This window comes from Mobula birostris, chromosome 23 (assembly GCF_030028105.1).
Source record: "Mobula birostris isolate sMobBir1 chromosome 23, sMobBir1.hap1, whole genome shotgun sequence".
Classification (NCBI taxonomy): domain Eukaryota; kingdom Metazoa; phylum Chordata; class Chondrichthyes; order Myliobatiformes; family Myliobatidae; genus Mobula; species Mobula birostris.
The window spans coordinates 63,197,849-63,219,485 of record NC_092392.1 but is presented as its reverse complement, the minus strand read 5'-3'; the positions used below and the strand labels follow the sequence as shown (position 1 = coordinate 63,219,485).

Genomic DNA, 21,637 nt, shown 5'->3' with positions numbered 1-21,637 from the left:
TCCTCAAAAAATTCTATGAGATTCGTCAGACATGATTTTCCTTTCACAAATCCATGCTGACAGTTGGGCCAAAGAACCTGTTTCCATACTCCATGTCTCTATGATTGAGCTGATGGTGAACCAGAGCAACACACACAAAATGCTGGAGGAACTCAGCAGGTCAGGCAGCATCTGTGGAAAAGAGTACACAGCCGACATTTTGGGCTGAGACTATTCATCAGGTTTATAGTGTACCAAAGGTCGATGTATTATTGTCACATGTATCGAGGTAGAGAGAAAAACCTGTTCTGCATGTCATCAGTACCGATCAGATCCTTTCATTCCATCAGTGCATTGAGATAGTACAAGGAAAAAGCAACAATTGAATTTTTTGGTCTTTGAATTTAAATTTAAAAGAGTAGAACAATTATAATAGAAGAAATGAGTAACAGCTAGCAATGAGTCTCCTCGCCCTGGTGTTTTCTTGCAGAAATAACCACTCCATACATATCTCCAGGCAGTCCCGTACCCCTGCAGGCTTACCTGGGAGCAGAAGTGATCCTTTAGTCTGGAGAAAGCGGGAAGGGAGGAAAGGCGAACGATTTCACCCCATGACTTGTCTTTCACCCAGGAGGGGTCTGGATTAACAAAGGGGGTCTCTAAAGCCACGCCACTGGTCAGGAGAAATCTCCACTCATCATCATTCACCAGTTTCCTGCTCCTTTGAATTCCAGCACAGAGCAGGAAAGAGAACAGCAGCTTGTGTCTCTCGAACAGTGAGCGGCAGACAGTCTGGTAGACACTGCGGAACGAGAGGTGGCTGGTTATTAGTGGCTGCTGTGAGGTCTTTTTTCACTGCCTCCTGGTGATGGATTTCACTCTCGGGCATCCCATTCACCAGCCGCCCGATGTGGTTCAGAGACAGGGTTTTCCTTTCCAGAAGGGACATGACTAAATAGAGAGATTTGGGGATTTCAGGGATGTTCTCCCAATTCCTCTCCCTGACCACAGGGTGAAGTCCAATTGTACCAACCAGACTAGATTCTTTGATAATGACTGCCCCCAACCGTGCTTTTCAACGTGGAGCCACCTCTTTGTGTGTGTGGCTGCACTGTGTGCTCTGTTCCAGAGATACCAGCCAGGTCTGGACCCTGTCTCCCATCACTCTGACCCAGAGACTAATGCCAGGACTGCACCCTGTGTCCCATCACTGTGTTCCAGAGACTCGAGCCAGGTCTGCACCCTGTGTCCCAAAATTGTGTTCCAGAGACTCGAGCCAGATCTGCACCCTGTGTCCCATCACTCTGACCCAGAGACTAATGCCAGGACTGCACCCTGTGTCCCATAATTGTGTTCCAGAGACTCGAGCCAGATCTGCACCCTGTGTCCCATCACTCTGACCCAGAGACTCGAGCCAGGTGCAGATCTGCACCCTGTGTCCCATCACCGTGTTCCAGAGATTCGGATTCATGCCAGGTCTGTACCCTGTGTCCTATCACTCTGACCCAGAGACTCGAGCCAGGTCTATACCCTGTGTCCTATCACTCTGACCCAGAGACTCATGCCAACTCTGCAGTTTGTGTGTCTCCTCACTCTGATCCTTTCTGCCACCCTCCAACTTATTTTTCACTGATGCTCTATCACTGATTCTGTTTCCCCATCTGATCCCAGGTCAGAACTTCACTCCATGTAGTGAGTCCCTCACCCCAATCTCACCCAATGGCACCTCTTGCTCTGGAATGGCTTCCTTCCCCCCACTTCAATTACCCTGCCTGAATTTCTTGGTGACCTCCATTAAATCCCTACAATCTGCCTCGCTATGAGGAGAATGATGCCAGTTCCTGCGGCCCTAACCCTTAACTGTGCTAGCTCACTCTGGTAACTCCATTCTGTGCCTTCCCTCAGACTTTTATGTCCTTCTCCTGACCAGAACCAGTAGAAGTTTTCAAGCCCGAACTGGTGTTGTTGGAACTCAACATAACCAGCTGGTTTCCCACATTGCCCGCTAACCTTGAGACCCCAATACACTTCACTCTTACATAGATTTTCACCCTCGTGTCCATTCCTTCAGCCTCTGTGCCACTGTTGGAGATGTCCCATTCAGCCAAGGTTCCCTCCTCTGCCCAATGGCATCATTTCACAGTTCACAATGGTAAATTTCACCATTTACCCATGCAGTACAGCTCCTATAGATCATTTCTCAGCTCCTGCAGACCATTTCTCAGCTCCTCACACTTCTGACTTTGTGTCACCTGCACGTTTGGAGATATTATCGTGACTTTGTGTCACCTGCACGTTTGGAGATATTACCCTGACTTTGTGTCACCTGCACGTTTGGAGATACTATCCTGTACAATGCACACAAAATGCTAGAGGAGCTCAGCGGATCGGGTGGCATCTATGCAGGGAAATGAACTGCTGATGTCTAGCATTTTGTGTGTGTTGCTCAAGACTTGCTGAATCTGCACAATGCCTCGTGTCACTACATTATTCTGACACTCTGCTTGAACCACTAATAGTTGTTGCCGGGTTTCAGTGGGAGTCGGGGGTAACTCCTGTACACCATCCTCCAAGTGGCCAGCAATTGCTCAGCTTCACTCCAGCTTCCTAAACTGTGCTGCCTCTGAAGGCCCTGACTTTGCTAACCTGCCTTCAATGTGAGGGAGACAAAGATGCTGTAACCCAGTCCTGATTCAGGTCTTGATCTGAAAAATTGCTTCCACAGATGCTACCGAACGGGTCAGTTCCTCTGTCAAAGGTCTCTGAAAACCGACACGGATGGCACTGGCCACACTTCCTTCATCAGCCTTCTCATCCCTTGCCAGAGACATCAGCGAGGAGACTCAAACCTCATTTACCTTTCACACATCTACAGTATGACTCCTGTTGAAACTCAAACATCCCCAGATGCCAATTAATCTTGCTTCTCAATCTTGTTCCCACACCACCATGACAAAATTGCCCACCCTACAGTAGCTGGACTCAGAAGTTTGGAGAGGAGGGGACTTCAAACAGCTCCACTGCCCAAGGATAAAAGGCAGGAGCAGTTAGCAGTCATGTAATAGAACTTTGACCAGTGACCAATTGGCAATTGGGATTGATTAGTAAGAGCAAATTGAAGGAAGGCAGGGGAAGTGCAGTGGCCATCATCTGAGTGGACTTAGGGTGGTATTAAAGCTTTAGCTCCTCGAGGGTTCAGCACAGAGAAAACAAAGGAAAGAAAAGCTGATTTTTTCCCCTTCTCTTCTTTATGTCCGCTCAGCTAGGGCAGGAGGGATGCCAGACAGGATAGTGAAATGCTTTTCTTGCAGGATGTGGGAAGGTAAGGAGACCTCCAGTGTCTGACGACTTCAAATGTGAGAAGTGCATCCAGCTGCAGCTTCTAACAATCCATGTTAAGGAGTTGGAGCTGGAACTGGATGAACTCTGGATCATTCGGGAAGCTGAAGGGGTGATAGACAGGACATGTAGAGAGGTAGTGCAGGATAATCAAGGACACGACCCACCCAGCCAATAGACTTTTTGTCCCTCTTCCCTCCGGGAGAAGGTTCAGGAGTTTGAAGAGTTTGAAGACTCATACGGCCAGATTTGGGAACAGCTTCTTTCCAACTGTGATAAGACTGCTGAATGGATCCTGACCCGGATCTGGGCCGTACCCTCCAAATATCCGGACCTGCCTCTCGGTTTTTTTTGCACTACCTTACTTTCCATTTTTCTATTTTCTATTTATGATTTATAATTTAAATTTTTAATATTTACTCATTTTAACTATTTTTAATATTTAATATTTGTAATCCAGGGAGTGTGAAGCACAGAATCAAATATCGCTGTGATGATTGTACAATCTAGCACCGATTGTCTGGCGACAATAAAGTATAAAGTATAAAAGGTAGTTACACCCAAGGTGCAGGACACAGGGAACTGGGTGACAGTCAGGAAGGGGACAGGGTTAAACAGTCAGCGCAGAGTACCCCTGTGGCCGTCCTCCTCAACAGCAGGTATATCACTTTGGATACTGTCGGAGAGGATGACCTAACAGAGGAAAGTCACAGTTGTTGGGTCTTTGGTACTGAGTCTGCCTCTGTGACTCGGTGGGGGGTGGAAAGATGTGGTGATGGGGAACAGGAGGTTCTGTGGGCGCTAACAAGATTCTCAGATGGTATGTTGCCTCCCAGGTGTTAGAGTCTGGGACGTCTTGGATCGAGTCCTCAGCATTCTTAAGTGGGAGTGTGAACAGCAAGAAGTCGTGGTCCATGTAGGTACCAGTGACATGGGTAGGATGAGTGACGAGGTTCTGCACAGTGAGTTCAGGGAGTTAGGTGTTAAGTTAAAGGGCAGGATCTCCAGGGTTGTGATCTCAGGATTGCTACTCATGCCACATGCTAGTGAGGCCAGAAATAGGAAGATTATACAGTTTAATATGTGACTAAGGGGTAGGTGCAGGAGGGAGGGTATAAGATTTTTGGATGATTGGGCTCTCTTCCAGGGAAGGAGGAACCTGTACAAGAAGGGTCAGTTTGCACCTGAACTGGAGGGGGACTAATATCCCAGCAGGAAGGTTTGTTAATGATACACAGTGGGGTTTAAACCAGAATTGCATGGGGTGGAAATCAGAGTGCCAGAACAGTTAATGGAGAGGTTGTGGAGGCAGGTGTTGGTAAGACCTCAGATAAAGTTAGGAAATCAAAGGTTGAGCATGGTGCGACAGAATTGAAAAGAGTGAATACAGGACTGAGGGTGTTGCATCTGAATGCGCGCAATATACAGAATAAGGTAGCTGAACTTGTAGCACAGTTACAGATTGGCAGGTATGATGTTTTAGGTATCACTGAATCATGGCCGAAAGAAGATTATAGTTCGGAGCACAATGTCCAAGGATACACATTGTATCGGAAAGCCAGGAAAGAAGGCAGAGTGGGCAGAGTTGTTCTGTTGGTAAAAGATTAAAGATAAAAGATTGATAAGATTTTTTAAAAGATTAAAAAATTAAACAGAGGTGGCATAGGGTTAGAAAGTGTAGAATCGTTGTGAACAGCACTAAGGAACTGCAAGGGTACAAAGGTCTTGATCAGCTTCCTAGAGCTGATGGTTCTAGTCAAGGCAAAGACCCTGATGGGAGTTGTATACAGACCCCCAAACAGTATTAAGGATGAGTTTTACAAATTACAACAGGAGATAGAAGATGCATGCCAAAAGGGCAATGTAACAATAGTCATGGGGGACTTCAGTATGCAGGTAGATTGGGAAAATCATGTTGGTGCTGGATTACAGGAGGGGGAATTTCTAGAGAGCCTATGAGATTGCTTTTTAGAGCAGCTCATGGTTGACCCACTAGGGGATCAGCCTTTCTGGATTGGGTGTTGTACAATGAACCAAAATTGATTAGAGACCTAAAACTAAGCCTCTTAGGGGAAAGTGATCATAATATTATCAAGCAACACACATCAAAGTTGCTGGTGAACGCAGCAGGCCAGGCAGCATCTCCAGGAAGAGGTACAGTCGACGTTTCAGGCCGAGACCCTTTGTATTATCAAATTTGCCCTGAAATTTGAGAAGGAGAAGCTAAAGTCAGATGAATCTAGGAAAATCTTGCCTGACAAATCTGTTGGAATTCTTTGAAGAAAAAACAAGTAGGATAGACAAAGGAGAATCGGTTGATGTTGTGTACTTGGATTTTCAGTAGGCCTTTGACAAGGTGCCACACATGAGGCTGCTTAACAAATTATGAGCCCGTGGTATTACAAGAAGGATCCTAGCATGGATAAAGCAGTGGCTGATTGGTGGAATGAAGGGAGCCTTTTCTGGTTGGCTGCCGGTGACTAGTGGTGTTCCTCAGGGGTCTGTGTTGGGACCAGTCCATTTTACATTATGCATCAATGACTTGGACGGTAAAATTGATGGCTGTCGCGAAGTTTGCAGATGTTATGCAGATGGGATGTACAAAGACTCCTTACTGAGGATGCCAGGGTTGAATTCTGAACTCCGACACCCTGAGCTGCAACAGGAGCATACGTGTGTACAGTTGAATTACAATAACTGAATCAGAAACTTGAGCTGCCCTTTAGGTCCATTTTGAATCTTTGCCCAATCACCTTGAACCTAGGCCCTATTGTTCTGGACCCCTGCAATGGAGCAATTCCAGCTATTTATGTAGCTCATAACTTTATAAAGCTCAGCCTGCTAAACTCAGGGAAAAACTCCTTGTCTATCTATTCTCTCCTGTAACTCAAACCAGATAGTCTTGGTACTAGTATCTTCCTTATAAATATTTTGTAGCCTTTCCAGTTTAATGACAACCTTCCCAGAGCTGGGTGACGGTAGTTGAACACCATACTCCTAGTGTAACTTTTAATAAGACAGTTAGACAGGTAAAACAATCACAAACAAAAGAAAATCTGCAAGTGCTGGAAATCCAAGCAACACACACAAAACGCTGGAGGAACTCAGCGGGCCAGGTAGCATCTATGAACAGTTGGAGTTTCAGGCTGAAACCTTCAGAAAGACTGGAGAAATAAAGATGAGGAGTCAGAGAAAGTGGATCTCCCAGTGGCCACCCATTTTAATTCCACTTCCCATTCCGACATGTCCATCCATGGCTTTCTCTACTGTCGCAATGAAGCCACACTCAAGATGGAGGAGCAACAGCTTATATTCCGTCTGGGTAGCCTCCAACCTGATGGCACAAACACCGTGGTCATTATCTCATCGTGTTCGTTACCTCACCGTTCATTATCTCACCGTGTCGTTATCTCACCGTGTCGTTATCTCACTGTGTCGTTATCTCACTGTGTTCGTTATCTCACCGTGTCGTTATCTCACTGTGTCGTTATCTCACTGTGTTCGTTATCTCACCGTGTCGTTATCTCACTGTGTCGTTATCTCACTGTGTCGTTATCTGACTGTGTTCGTTATCTCACTGAGTCGTTATCTCACCGTGTTCGTTATCTCACCGTGTCGTTACCTCACCGTGTCGTTATCTCACCGTGTCGTTATCTCACCGTGTTGTTATCTCACTGTGTTGTTATCTCACTGTGTCGTTATCTTACCCTGTTCGTTATCTCACCGTGTCGTTATCACTGTGCTGTTATCTCACCTTGTTCGTTATCTCACTGTGTCGTTATCTCACTGTGTTGTTATCTCACCATGTTCATTATCTCACCGTGTCGTTATCTCACTGTGTCGTTATCTCACTGTGTCGTTATCTCACTGTGTTGTTATCTCACCTTGTTCGTTATCTCACTGTGTCGTTATCTCACTGTGTTGTTATCTCACCTTGTTCGTTATCTCACTGTGTCGTTATCTCACTGTGTCGTTATCTCACTGTGTCGTTATCTCACCTTGTTCGTTATCTCACTGTGTTCATTATCTCACCTTGTTCGTTATCTCACTGTGTTCGTTATCTCACCATGTCGTTATCTCACCGTGTCGTTATCTCACTGTGTTGTTATCTCACTGTGTCGTTATCTCACCTTGTTCATTATCTCACCGTGTCGTTATCTCACCGTGTCGTTATCTCACCGTGTCGTTATCTCACTGTGTCGTTATCTCACTGTGTCGTTATCTCACCTTGTTCGTTATCTCACTGTGTTCATTATCTCACCGTGTCGTTACCTCACCGTGTCGTTATCTCACCGTGATTGTTATCTCACTGTGTTCGTTATATCACCGTGTCGTTATCTCACCCTGTTCGTTATCTCACCGTTCGCTATCTCACCGTGTCGTTATCTCACCGTGTCATTATCTCACCGTGTCGTTATCTCACTGTTCATTATCTCACCGTGTCATACCTCACCGTGATTGTTATCCCACTGTGTTCGTTATCTCACCATGTCATACCTCACCGTGATTGTTATCCCACTGTGTTCGTTATCTCACCGTGTCGTTATTTCACAGTGTCGTTATCTCACTGTGTCGTTATCTCACTGTGTTGTTATCTCACTGTGTCGTTATCTCACAGTGTTGTTATCTCACTGTGTCGTTATCTCACCGTGTCGTTATCTCACCGTGTCGTTACCTCACCGTGTCGTTATCTCACCGTGTCGTACCTCACCGTGATTGTTATCCCGCTGTGTTCGTTATCTCACCGTGTCGTTATCTCACCGTGTCGTTATCTCACCGTGTTCGTTATCTCACCATGTCGTTATCTCACTGTGTCATTACCTCACTGTGTTGTTATCTCACCATGTCGTTATCTCACTGTGTCATTATCTCACCGTGTCGTTATCTCACTGTGTCGTTATCTCACCTTGTTCGTTATCTCACTGTGTCGTTATCTCACTGTGTTCGTTATCTCACCATGTCGTTATCTCACTGTGTCGTTATCTCACTGTGTTCGTTATCTCACCGTGTTGTTATCTCACCATGTCGTTATCTCACCGTGATTGTTATCCCACTGTGTTCGTTATCTCACCGCGTCGTTATCTCACTGTGTCGTTATCTCACTGTGTCGTTATCTCACCGTGTTCGTTATCTCACCGTGTCGTTATCTCACTGTGTTCGTTATCTCACCGTGTCGTTATCTCACCGTGTCGTCATCTCACCGTGTCGTTATCTCACCGTGTCGTTATCTCACCGCGTCGTTATCTCACTGTGTCGTTATCTCACTGTGTTGTTATCTCACTGTGTCGTTATCTCACCCTGTTCGTTATCTCACTGTGTCGTTATCTGACTGTGTCGTTATCTGACTGTGTCGTTATCTCACTGTGTTGTTATCTCACTGTGTCGTTATCTCACCCTGTTCGTTATCTCACCCTGTTCGTTATCTCACCGTGTCGTTATCTGACTGTGTCGTTATCTCACTGTGTCGTTATCTCACTGTGTTCTTTATCTCACCCTGTTCGTTATCTCACTGTGTCGTTATCTCACCCGTGTTCGTTATCTCATCGTGTTATCTCACTGTGTCAATATCTCATTGTGTCGTTACCTCACCGTGTTCATTATCTCACGATGTCGTTATCTCACTGTGTCGTTTTCTCACCGTGATTGTTATCTCACTGTGTTGTTATCTCACTGTGTTCGTTATCTCACCGTGTCGTTATCTCACCGTGTTCATTACCTCACCATGTCGTTATCTCACCGTGTTCGTTATCTCACCGTGTCGTTATCTGACTGTGTTGTTATCTCACTGTGTCGTTATCTCACTGTGTTGTTATCTCACTGTGTCGTTATCTCACCGTGTCGTTATCTCACTGTGTTCGTTATCTCAGCGTGTCGTTATCTCAGCGTGTCGTTATCTCACCTTGTTCATTACCTCACCATGTCGTTATCTCACCATGTCGTTATCTCACTGTGTCGTTATCTGACTGTGTTGTTATCTCACTGTGTCGTTATCTCACTGTGTTGTTATCTCACTGTGTTGTTATCTCACTGTGTTCGTTATCTCACTGTGTTCGTTATCTCACCGTGTCGTTATCTCACCGTGTCGTTATCTCACTGTGTTCATTGCCTCACCATGTCGTTATCTCACTGTGTCGTTATCTCACCGTGTCGTTATCTCACCGTGTCGTTATCTCACTGTGTTCGTTATCTCACCGTGTTGTTATCTCACCGTGTCGTTATCTCACTGTGTTCATTACATCACCATGGCGTTATCTCACTGTGTCGTTATCTCACCTTGTTCGTTATCTCACTGTGTTCATTATCTCACCGTGTCGTTATCTCACCGTGTCGTTACCTCACTGTGTTCGTTATCTCACCGTGTCGTTATCTCACCGTGATTGTTATCTCACTGTGTTTGTTATCTCTCCTGTCGTTATCTCACTGTGTTGTTATCTCACTGTGTCGTTATCTCACCTTGTTCGTTATCTCACTGTGTTCATTATCTCACCGTGTCGTTATCTCACTGTGTTGTTATCTCACTGTGTTCGTTATCTCACCGTGTCGTTATCTCACCGTGTCATTACCTCACCGTGATTGTTATCTCACTGTGTTCGTTATCTCACCGTGTTGTTATCTCACCGTGTCGTTATCTCACTGTGTCGTTATCTCACCGTGTCGTTATCTCACCGTGTCGTTATCTCACCGTGTTCGTTATCTCACCGTGTCGTTATCTCACCATGTCGTTATCTCACTGTGTCGTTATCTGTGTTGTTATCTCTCTGTGTCGTTATCTCACCGTGTTGTTATCTCACCGTGTCGTTATCTCACTGTGTTGTTCTCTCACCTTGTTCGTTATCTCACTGTGTCATTATCTCACTGTGTCGTTATCTCACCTTGTTCGTTATCTCACTGTGTTCATTATCTCACCGTGTCGTTATCTCACTGTGTTCGTTATCTCACCATGTCGTTATCTCACCGTGTCGTTATCTCACTGTGTTGTTATCTCACCGTGTTGTTATCTCACCGTGTCGTTATCTCACTGTGTTCGTTATCTCACCGTGTCATTATCTCACCGTGTTCGTTATCTCACCGTGTCGTTATCTGACTGTGTTCTTTATCTCACTGTGTCATTATCTCACCGTGTCGTTATCTCACTGTGTTCGTTATCTCACCATGTCGTTATCTCACCGTGTCATTATCTCACTGTGTCGTTATCTGACCGTGTCGTTACCTCACTGTGTTCGTTATCTCACTGTGTCGTTATCTCACCGTGTCGTTATCTCACTGTGTCGTTATCTCACTGTGTTCGTTATCTCACCGTGTCGTTATCTCACCGTGTCGTTATCTCACCGTGTTCGTTATCTCACCGTGTCGTTATCTCACCGTGTCGTTATCTCACCATGTCGTTATCTCACTGTGTCGTTATCTGTGTTGTTATCTCTCTGTGTCGTTATCTCACCGTGTTGTTATCTCACCGTGTCGTTATCTCACTGTGTTGTTCTCTCACCTTGTTCGTTATCTCACTGTGTCGTTATCTCACTGTGTCGTTATCTCACTGTGTCGTTATCTCACCTTGTTCGTTATCTCACTGTGTTCATTATCTTACCGTGTCGTTATCTCACTGTGTTCGTTATCTCACCATGTCGTTATCTCACCGTGTCGTTATCTCACCGTGTCGTTATCTCACTGTGTTCATTGCCTCACCATGTCGTTATCTCACTGTGTCGTTATCTCACCGTGTCGTTATCTCACTGTGTTCGTTATCTCACCATGTTGTTATCTCACCGTGTCGTTATCTCACTGTGTTCATTACCTCACCATGGCGTTATCTCACTGTGTCGTTATCTCACCTTGTTCGTTATCTCACTGTGTTCATTATCTCACCGTGTCGTTATCTCACCGTGTCGTTACCTCACTGTGTTCGTTATCTCACCGTGTCGTTATCTCACCGTGATTGTTATCTCACTGTGTTTGTTATCTCCCCTGTCGTTATCTCACTGTGTTCGTTATCTCACTGTGTTCGTTATCTCACCGTGTCGTTATCTCACCGTGTCATTACCTCACAGTGATTGTTATCTCACTGTGTCGTTATCTCACTGTGTCGTTATCTCACTGTGTTCTTTATCTCACCCTGTTCGTTATCTCACCGTGTCGTTATCTCACCGTGATTGTTATCTCACTGTGTTTGTTATCTCCCCTGTCGTTATCTCACTGTGTTGTTATCTCACTGTGTTCGTTATCTCACCGTGTCGTTATCTCACCGTGTCGTTATCTCACTGTGTCGTTATCTCACTGTGTCGTTATCTGACTGTGTCGTTATCTCACTGTGTTCTTTATCTCACCCTGTTCGTTATCTCACCGTGTCGTTATCTCACCGTGATTGTTATCTCACTGTGTTTGTTATCTCCCCTGTCGTTATCTCACTGTGTTGTTATCTCACTGTGTCGTTATCTCACCCTGTTCGTTATCTCACCCTGTTCGTTATCTCACCGTGTCGTTATCTGACTGTGTCGTTATCTCACTGTGTCGTTATCTCACTGTGTCGTTATCTCACTGTGTTCTTTATCTCACCCTGTTCGTTATCTCACTGTGTCGTTATCTCACCCGTGTTCGTTATCTCATCGTGTTATCTCACTGTGTCAATATCTCATTGTGTCGTTACCTCACCGTGTTCATTATCTAACGATGTCGTTATCTCACTGTGTCGTTTTCTCACCGTGATTGTTATCTCACTGTGTTGTTATCTCACTGTGTTCGTTATCTCACCGTGTCGTTATCTCACCGTGTTCATTACCTCACCATGTCGTTATCTCACCGTGTTCGTTATCTCACCGTGTCGTTATCTGACTGTGTTGTTATCTCACTGTGTCGTTATCTCACTGTGTTGTTATCTCACTGTGTCGTTATCTCACCGTGTCGTTATCTCACTGTGTTCGTTATCTCAGCGTGTCGTTATCTCAGCGTGTTGTTATCTCACCATGTTCATTACCTCACCATGTCGTTATCTCACCATGTCGTTATCTCACTGTGTTGTTATCTGACTGTGTTGTTATCTCACTGTGTCGTTATCTCACTGTGTTGTTATCTCACTGTGTTGTTATCTCACTGTGTTCGTTATCTCACTGTGTTCGTTATCTCACCGTGTCGTTATCTCACCGTGTCGTTATCTCACTGTGTTCATTGCCTCACCATGTCGTTATCTCACTGTGTCGTTATCTCACCGTGTCGTTATCTCACCGTGTCGTTATCTCACTGTGTTCGTTATCTCACCGTGTTGTTATCTCACCGTGTCGTTATATCACTGTGTTCATTACCTCACCATGGCGTTATCTCACTGTGTCGTTATCTCACCTTGTTCGTTATCTCACTGTGTTCATTATCTCACCGTGTCGTTATCTCACCGTGTCGTTACCTCACTGTGTTCGTTATCTCACCGTGTCGTTATCTCACCGTGATTGTTATCTCACTGTGTTTGTTATCTCCCCTGTCGTTATCTCACTGTGTTGTTATCTCACTGTGTTCGTTATCTCACCGTGTCGTTATCTCACCGTGTCATTACCTCACCGTGATTGTTATCTCACTGTGTTCGTTATCTCACCGTGTTGTTATCTCACCGTGTCGTTATCTCACTGTGTCGTTATCTCACCGTGTCGTTATCTCACCGTGTCGTTATCTCACCGTGTTCGTTATCTCACCGTGTCGTTATCTCACCATGTCGTTATCTCACTGTGTCGTTATCTGTGTTGTTATCTCTCTGTGTCGTTATCTCACCGTGTTGTTATCTCACCGTGTCGTTATCTCACTGTGTTGTTCTCTCACCTTGTTCGTTATCTCACTGTGTCGTTATCTCACTGTGTCGTTATCTCACCTTGTTCGTTATCTCACTGTGTTCATTATCTCACCATGTCGTTATCTCACTGTGTCGTTATCTCACCGTGTCGTTATCTCACCGTGTCGTTATCTCACTGTGTTCGTTATCTCACCGTGTTGTTATCTCACCGTGTCGTTATATCACTGTGTTCATTACCTCACCATGGCGTTATCTCACTGTGTCGTTATCTCACCTTGTTCGTTATCTCACTGTGTTCATTATCTCACCGTGTCGTTATCTCACCGTGTCGTTACCTCACTGTGTTCGTTATCTCACCGTGTCGTTATCTCACCGTGATTGTTATCTCACTGTGTTTGTTATCTCCCCTGTCGTTATCTCACTGTGTTGTTATCTCACTGTGTTCGTTATCTCACCGTGTCGTTATCTCACCGTGTCATTACCTCACCGTGATTGTTATCTCACTGTGTTCGTTATCTCACCGTGTTGTTATCTCACCGTGTCGTTATCTCACTGTGTCGTTATCTCACCGTGTCGTTATCTCACCGTGTCGTTATCTCACCGTGTTCGTTATCTCACCGTGTCGTTATCTCACCATGTCGTTATCTCACTGTGTCGTTATCTGTGTTGTTATCTCTCTGTGTCGTTATCTCACCGTGTTGTTATCTCACCGTGTCGTTATCTCACTGTGTTGTTCTCTCACCTTGTTCGTTATCTCACTGTGTCATTATCTCACTGTGTCGTTATCTCACCTTGTTCGTTATCTCACTGTGTTCATTATCTCACCGTGTCGTTATCTCACTGTGTTCGTTATCTCACCATGTCGTTATCTCACCGTGTCGTTATCTCACTGTGTTGTTATCTCACCGTGTTGTTATCTCACCGTGTCGTTATCTCACTGTGTTCGTTATCTCACCGTGTCATTATCTCACCGTGTTCGTTATCTCACCGTGTCGTTATCTGACTGTGTTCTTTATCTCACTGTGTCATTATCTCACCGTGTCGTTATCTCACTGTGTTCGTTATCTCACCATGTCGTTATCTCACCGTGTCATTATCTCACTGTGTCGTTATCTGACCGTGTCGTTACCTCACTGTGTTCGTTATCTCACTGTGTCGTTATCTCACCGTGTCGTTATCTCACTGTGTCGTTATCTCACTGTGTTCGTTATCTCACCGTGTCGTTATCTCACCGTGTCGTTATCTCACCGTGTTCGTTATCTCACCGTGTCGTTATCTCACCGTGTCGTTATCTCACTGTGTTCGTTATCTCACCGTGTCGTTATCTCACTGTGTCGTTATCTCACTGTGTCACTATCTCACCGTGTTGTTATCTCACCGTGTTCGTTATCTCACCGTGTCGTTATCTCACTGTGTCGTTATCTCACCGTGTTCGTTATCTCACTGTGTCGTTATCTCACTGTGTCGTTATCTCACTGTGTTCTTTATCTCACCGTGTCGTTATCTCACCGTGTCGTTATCTCACCGTGTCGTTACCTCACCGTGTTCATTATCTCACTGTGTCGTTATCTCACTGTGCCTTTATCTCAGCGTGTTCGTTATCTCACTGTGCTGTTATCTCACCGTGTCGTTACCTCACCGTGATTGTTATCTCACCGTGTCGTTATCCCACTGTGTTCGTTATCTCACCGTGTCGTTATCTCACCGTGTCGTTATCTCACTGTGTCGTTATCTCACCGTGTCGTTATCTCACCGTGTTCGTTATCTCACCGTGTCGTACCTCACCGTGATTGTTATCCCACTGTGTTCGTTATCTCACCGTGTCGTTATCTCACAGTGTCGTTATCTCACTGTGTCGTTATCTCACTGTGTTTGTTGTCTCACCGTGTCGTTATCTCACCGTGTCGTTACCTCACCATGTCGTTATCTCACCGTGTCGTACCTCACCGTGATTGTTATCCCACTGTGTTCGTTATCTCACCGTGTCGTTATCTCACAGTGTCGTTATCTCACCGTGTCGTTATCTCACCGTGTTCGTTATCTCACCGTGTCGTACCTCACCGTGATTGTTATCCCACTGTGTTCGTTATCTCACCGTGTCGTTATCTCACAGTGTCGTTATCTCACAGTGTCGTTATCTCACTGTGTCGTTATCTCACTGTGTCGTTATCTCACCATGTCATTATCTCACTGTGTCGTTATCTCACTGTGTTGTTATCTCACTGTGTTCATTATCTCACCGTGTCGTTATCTCACCGTGTCGTTATCTGACTGTGTCGTTATCTCACTGTGTTGTTATCTCACTGTGTTCGTTATCTCACCGTGTCGTTATCTCACCGTGTCGTTATCTCACCGTGTTCATTACCTCACCATGTCGTTATCTCACCGTGTCGTTATCTCACCGTGTCGTTATCTGACTGTGTTGTTATCTCACTGTGTTCGTTATCTCACTGTGTTCGTTATCTCACCGTGTCGTTATCTCACTGTGTTCATTACCTCACCATGTCGTTATCTCACTGTGTCGTTATCTCACCTTGTTCGTTATCTCACTGTGTCGTTATCTCACTGTGTCGTTAGCTCACCGTGTCGTTATCTCACTGTGTCGTTATCTCACCGTGTCGTTATCTCACCGTGTCGTTACCTCACTGTGTTCGTTATCTCACCGTGTCGTTATCTCACCGTGATTGTTATCTCACTGTGTTTGTTATCTCCCCTGTCATTATCTCACTGTGTTGTTATCTCACTGTGTTCGTTATCTCACCGTGTCGTTATCTCACCGTGTCATTACCTCACCGTGATTGTTATCTCACTGTGTTCGTTATCTCACCGTGTCGTTATCTCACCGTGTCGTTATCTCACCGTGTTCATTACCTCACCATGTCGTTATCTCACCGTGTCGTTATCTCACTGTGTCGTTATCTGACTGTGTTGTTATCTCACTGTGTCGTTATCTCACTGTGTTGTTATCTCACTGTGTTGTTATCTCACTGTGTTCGTTATCTCACTGTGTTCGTTATCTCACCGTGTCGTTATCTCACCGTGTCGTTATCTCACTGTGTTCATTACCTCACCATGTCGTTATCTCACTGTGTCGTTATCTCACCTTGTTCGTTATCTCACTGTGTCGTTATCTCACTGTGTCGTTATCTCACCGTGTCGTTATCTCACTGTGTCGTTATCTCACCGTGTCGTTATCTCACCGTGTCGTTACCTCACTGTGTTCGTTATCTCACCGTGTCGTTATCTCACCGTGATTGTTATCTCACTGTGTTTGTTATCTCCCCTGTCATTATCTCACTGTGTTGTTATCTCACTGTGTTCGTTATCTCACCGTGTCGTTATCTCACCGTGTCATTACCTCACCGTGATTGTTATCTCACTGTGTTCGTTATCTCACCGTGATTGTTATCTCACCGTGTCGTTATCTCACTGTGTCGTTATCTCACCGTGTCGTTATCACTGTGCTGTTATCTCACTGTGTCGTACCTCACCGTGATTGTTATCCCACTGTGTTGTTATCTCACTGTGTCATTATCTCACCGTGTCGTACCTCACCGTGATTGTTATCTCACCGTGTCGTTATCACTGTGTCGTTATCTCACCGTGTCGTTACCTCACCGTGATTGTTATCTCACTGTGTTCGTTATCTCACCGTGTCGTTATCTCACCGTGTCGTTATCTCTCCGTGTCGTTATCTCACCGTGTCGTTACCTCACCGTGATTGTTATCTCACTGTGTTCGTTATCTCACCGTGTCGTTATCTCACCGTGTCGTTATCTCTCCGTGTCGTTATCTGACTGTGTCGTTATCTCACCGTGTCGTTATCTCACTGTGTTGTTATCTCACTGTGTTGTTATCTCACCCTGTTCGTTATCTCACCGTGTCGTTATCTCACTGTGTCGTTATCTCACTGTGTCGTTATCTCACCCTGTTCGTTATCTCACTGTGTTCGTTATCTCACTGTGTTATCTGATTGTGTCTTTATCTCACCGTGTCGTTATCTCACTGTGTTCGTTATCTCACTGTGTTGTTAACTCACTGTATTGTTATCTCACTGTGTTCGTTATCTCACCGTGTTGTTATCTCACCGTGTCGTCATCTCACCGTGTCGTTATCTCACCGTGTTGTTATCTCACTGTGTTGTTATCTCACATTGTCATTATCTCACCGTGTTGATTATCTCTGGGATATTCTATGTAGATACTATTCCACCCAGCTGGTTTCACTAGTGGGTTCTGAGATGTGGGTCCATGTTCCCCTGTACCGCTGGGGGATGCTCCAGTTCCCGGCCCTTGTGACCGAGCTGTGGTGTTTACACCGACCAGGCTCAGCCACCTCAGGAATTACCTGTTGGTAAACTGGACATTCAGATGGTTTATCCTCTCCTGAAGGTGGCTCGATGGAGTGCTCTTGTCAATAGAACGTGCATAAAGGTTTTGGAACCAGCCGAGTGAGTACTGGTACATCGGATCGACATAGGCCAAGTCAGTGAGGACGAAAAACAGCACACTGGAGTGAGCAGCCACCTGGGAGGGAGCAAGATTCCAGATTGGTTAATGTCATTTCTAGTAGAAATGGTAAAGAAGAATGATATTACTGTTACTTCAGATCCAATGCAGCATAAACACACAATGAGATAACGACACAGTGAGATAATGACACAGTGAGATGATGAACATGGTGAGATAAAAACACAGTGAGGTAACGAACATGGTGAGATAAAAACACAGTGAGGTAACAAACACAGTGAGATAAAGACACAGTGAGATAATGAACACGGTGAGATAAAGACATAATAAATAAAAAAACGTATGGAAGCTTATATCTACAGATTGATTGCATTGTATGCCCATAAAGTGATGCTAGGCCCAGGAGTGTCCGTACATGAGAGGATGGACAGGAAATGATAAAGTAGTGGTGTTTGGGGGTGTGGAGGGGTGGATTAGTGGGTGGAGGTGTTGATCAGTCTTACTGCTTGGGGAAAGTAACTGTTTTTGAGCCTGGTGGTCTTGGAGTGGATGCTACATAGCCTCCTCCCTGATGGGAGTGGGACAAACAGTCCATGAGCAGGGTGGATGGGATCCTTTATGATACAATGGGCACTTTTCCGGCATCTTTCCATATAATTGTCCTTGACGGTGGGTAGCTGATACCAGTGATGAGTTGGACAGTTTTGACTACCCGTCGTAGAGCCATCCTGCCCGCTGCAGTGAGTTTTCTGTACCATGCAGTGAGATTTCTGCACCGTGCAGTGAGTTTTCTGTACCATGCAGTGAGTTTTCTGTACCATGCAGAGTTTTCTGTACCGTACAGTGAGTTTTCTGTACCATGCAGTGAGTTTTCTGCACCATGCAGTGAGTTTTCTGTACCATGCAGTGAGTTTTCTGCACCATGCAGTGAGTTTTCTGTGCCGTGCAGTGAGTTTTCTGCGCTGTGCAGTGAGTTTTCTGTACCGCGCAGTGAGTTTTCTGTACCATGCAGTGAGTTTTCTGTGCCGCGCAGTGAGATTTCTGTACCATGCAGTGAGTTTTCTGTACCATGCAGAGTTTTCTGTACCGTACAGTGAGTTTTCTGTACCATGCAGTGAGTTTTCTGCACCATGCAGTGAGATTTCTGTACCATGCAGTGAGTTTTCTGTACCATGCAGTGAGTTTTCTGCGCTGTGCAGTGAGTTTTCTGCGCTGTGCAGTGAGTTTTCTGTACCGTGCAGTGAGTTTTCTGCGCTGTGCAGTGAGTTTTCTGTACCGTGCAGTGAGTTTTCTGCGCCACGCAGTGAGTTTTCTGTACCATGCAGTGAGTTTTCTGTGCCGTGCAGTGAGTTTTCTGTACCGTGCAGTGAGATTTCTGTACCATGCAGTGAGTTTTCTGTACCATGCAGTGAGTTTTCTGTACCATGCAGTGTTTTCTGTACCATGCAGTGAGTTTTCTGTGCCGTGCAGTGAGTTTTCTGTACCGTGTGGTGAGTTTTCTGTACCGTGCAGTGAGTTTTCTGTGCCGTGCAGTGAGTTTTCTGTACCGTGCAGTGAGTTTTCTGTGCCGTGCAGTGATTTTTCTGTGCCGTGCAGTGAGTTTTCTGTGCCGTGCAGTGAGTTTTCTGTACCGTGCAGTGAGTTTTCTGTGCCGTGCAGTGATTTTTCTGTGCCGTGCAGTGAGTTTTCTGTACCGTGCAGTGAGTTTTCTGTACCATGCAGTGAGTTTTCTGTGCTGTGCAGTGAGTTTTCTGCGCCGCGCAGAGTTTTCTGTACCGTACAGTGAGTTTTCTGCACCATGCAGTGAGTTTTCTGTGCCGTGCAGTGAGTTTTCTGTACCATGCAGTGAGTTTTCTGCGCTGTGCAGTGAGTTTTCTGCGCCGTGCAGTGAGTTTTCTGTACCATGCAGTGAGATTTCTGTACCATGCAGTGAGTTTTCTGTACCGTACAGTGAGTTTTCTGTACCATGCAGTGAGTTTTCTGTACCATGCAGTGAGTTTTCTGTGCCGTGCAGTGAGTTTTCTGTACCGTGCAGTGAGTTTTCTGTGCCGTGCAGTGAGTTTTCTGCGCCGCGCAGTGAGTTTTCTGTACCATGCAGTGAGTTTTCTGTACCATGCAGTGAGTTTTCTGTGCCGTGCAGTGAGTTTTCTGCGCCGCGCAGTGAGTTTTCTGTACCATGCAGTGAGTTTTCTGTACCATGCAGTGAGTTTTCTGTACCGTGCAGTGAGATTTCTACACCGTGCAGTGAGTTTTCTGTGCTGTGCAGTGAGTTTTCTGTACCGTGCAGTGAGTTTTCTGTGCCGTGCAGTGAGATTTCTACACCGTGCAGTGAGTTTTCTGTGCCGTGCAGTGAGTTTTCTGTGCCGTGCAGTGAGTTTTCTGTACCATGCAGTGAGTTTTCTGTACCGTGCAGTGAGTTTTCTGTGCCGTGCAGTGAGTTTTCTGTGCCGTGCAGTGAGATTTCTACACCGTGCAGTGAGTTTTCTGTGCTGTGCAGTGAGTTTTCTGTACCGTGCAGTGAGTTTTCTGTGCCGTGCAGTGAGATTTCTACACCGTGCAGTGAGTTTTCTGTGCCGTGCAGTGAGTTTTCTGTGCCGTGCAGTGAGTTTTCTGTGCCGTGCAGTGAGTTTTCTGTACCGTGCAGTGAGTTTTCTGTGCCGTGCAGTGAGTTTTCTGTACCATGCAGTGGGTTTTCTGTGCTGTGCAGTGAGTTTTCTGCACCATGCAGTGAGTTTTCTGTACCATGCAGTGAGTTTTCTGTACCATGCAGTGAGTTTTCTGCACCATGCAGTGAGTTTTCTGTGCCGTGCAGTGAGTTTTCTGTACCATGCAGTGAGTTTTCTGCGCTGTGCAGTGAGTTTTCTGCGCTGTGCAGTGAGTTTTCTGTACCATGCAGTGAGTTTTCTGCGCCGTGCAGTGAGTTTTCTGTGCCGTGCAGTGAGTTTTCTGTGCCGTGCAGTGAGATTTCTACACCGTGCTGTGAGTTTTCTGTACCATGCAGTGAGTTTTCTGTGCCGTGCAGTGAGTTTTCTGTGCCGTGCAGTGAGTTTTCTGTACCGTGCAGTGAGTTTTCTGGGCCGTGCAGTGAGTTTTCTGTACCGTGCAGTGAGTTTTCTGTGCCATGCGGTGAGTTTTCTGTGCCGTGCGGTGAGTTTTCTGTACCATGCAGTGAGTTTTCTGTACCGTGCAGTGAGTTTTCTGTACCATGCAGTGAGTTTTCTGTGCTGTGCAGTGAGTTTTCTGCGCCGCGCAGAGTTTTCTGTACCGTACAGTGAGTTTTCTGCACCATGCAGTGAGTTTTCTGTGCCGTGCAGTGAGTTTTCTGTACCATGCAGTGAGTTTTCTGCGCTGTGCAGTGAGTTTTCTGCGCCGTGCAGTGAGTTTTCTGTACCATGCAGTGAGATTTCTGTACCATGCAGTGAGTTTTCTGTACCGTACAGTGAGTTTTCTGTACCATGCAGTGAGTTTTCTGTACCATGCAGTGAGTTTTCTGTGCCGTGCAGTGAGTTTTCTGTACCGTGCAGTGAGTTTTCTGTGCCGTGCAGTGAGTTTTCTGCGCCGCGCAGTGAGTTTTCTGTACCATGCAGTGAGTTTTCTGTACCATGCAGTGAGTTTTCTGTACCATGCAGTGAGTTTTCTGTGCTGTGCAGTGAGTTTTCTGCGCCGCGCAGAGTTTTCTGTACCGTACAGTGAGTTTTCTGCACCATGCAGTGAGTTTTCTGTGCCGTGCAGTGAGTTTTCTGTACCATGCAGTGAGTTTTCTGCGCTGTGCAGTGAGTTTTCTGCGCCGTGCAGTGAGTTTTCTGTACCATGCAGTGAGATTTCTGTACCATGCAGTGAGTTTTCTGTACCGTACAGTGAGTTTTCTGTACCATGCAGTGAGTTTTCTGTACCATGCAGTGAGTTTTCTGTGCCGTGCAGTGAGTTTTCTGTACCGTGCAGTGAGTTTTCTGTGCCGTGCAGTGAGTTTTCTGCGCCGCGCAGTGAGTTTTCTGTACCATGCAGTGAGTTTTCTGTACCATGCAGTGAGTTTTCTGTGCCGTGCAGTGAGTTTTCTGCGCCGCGCAGTGAGTTTTCTGTA

At 45.8% G+C, this 21,637-nt stretch overlaps 1 protein-coding gene across 1 annotated transcript in view; it reads right to left on the bottom strand.

Moving 5' to 3' along the window:
* LOC140186818 (dynein axonemal heavy chain 3-like) overlaps nucleotides 1-21,637 on the bottom strand; it is a 428,385-nt gene that overhangs the window by 53,071 nt on the left and 353,677 nt on the right. The window contains 2 exon segments of the mRNA XM_072241409.1: nucleotides 523-781; nucleotides 17,435-17,613. Of these exon segments, the coding sequence (XP_072097510.1) occupies nucleotides 523-781; nucleotides 17,435-17,613 (438 nt within the window).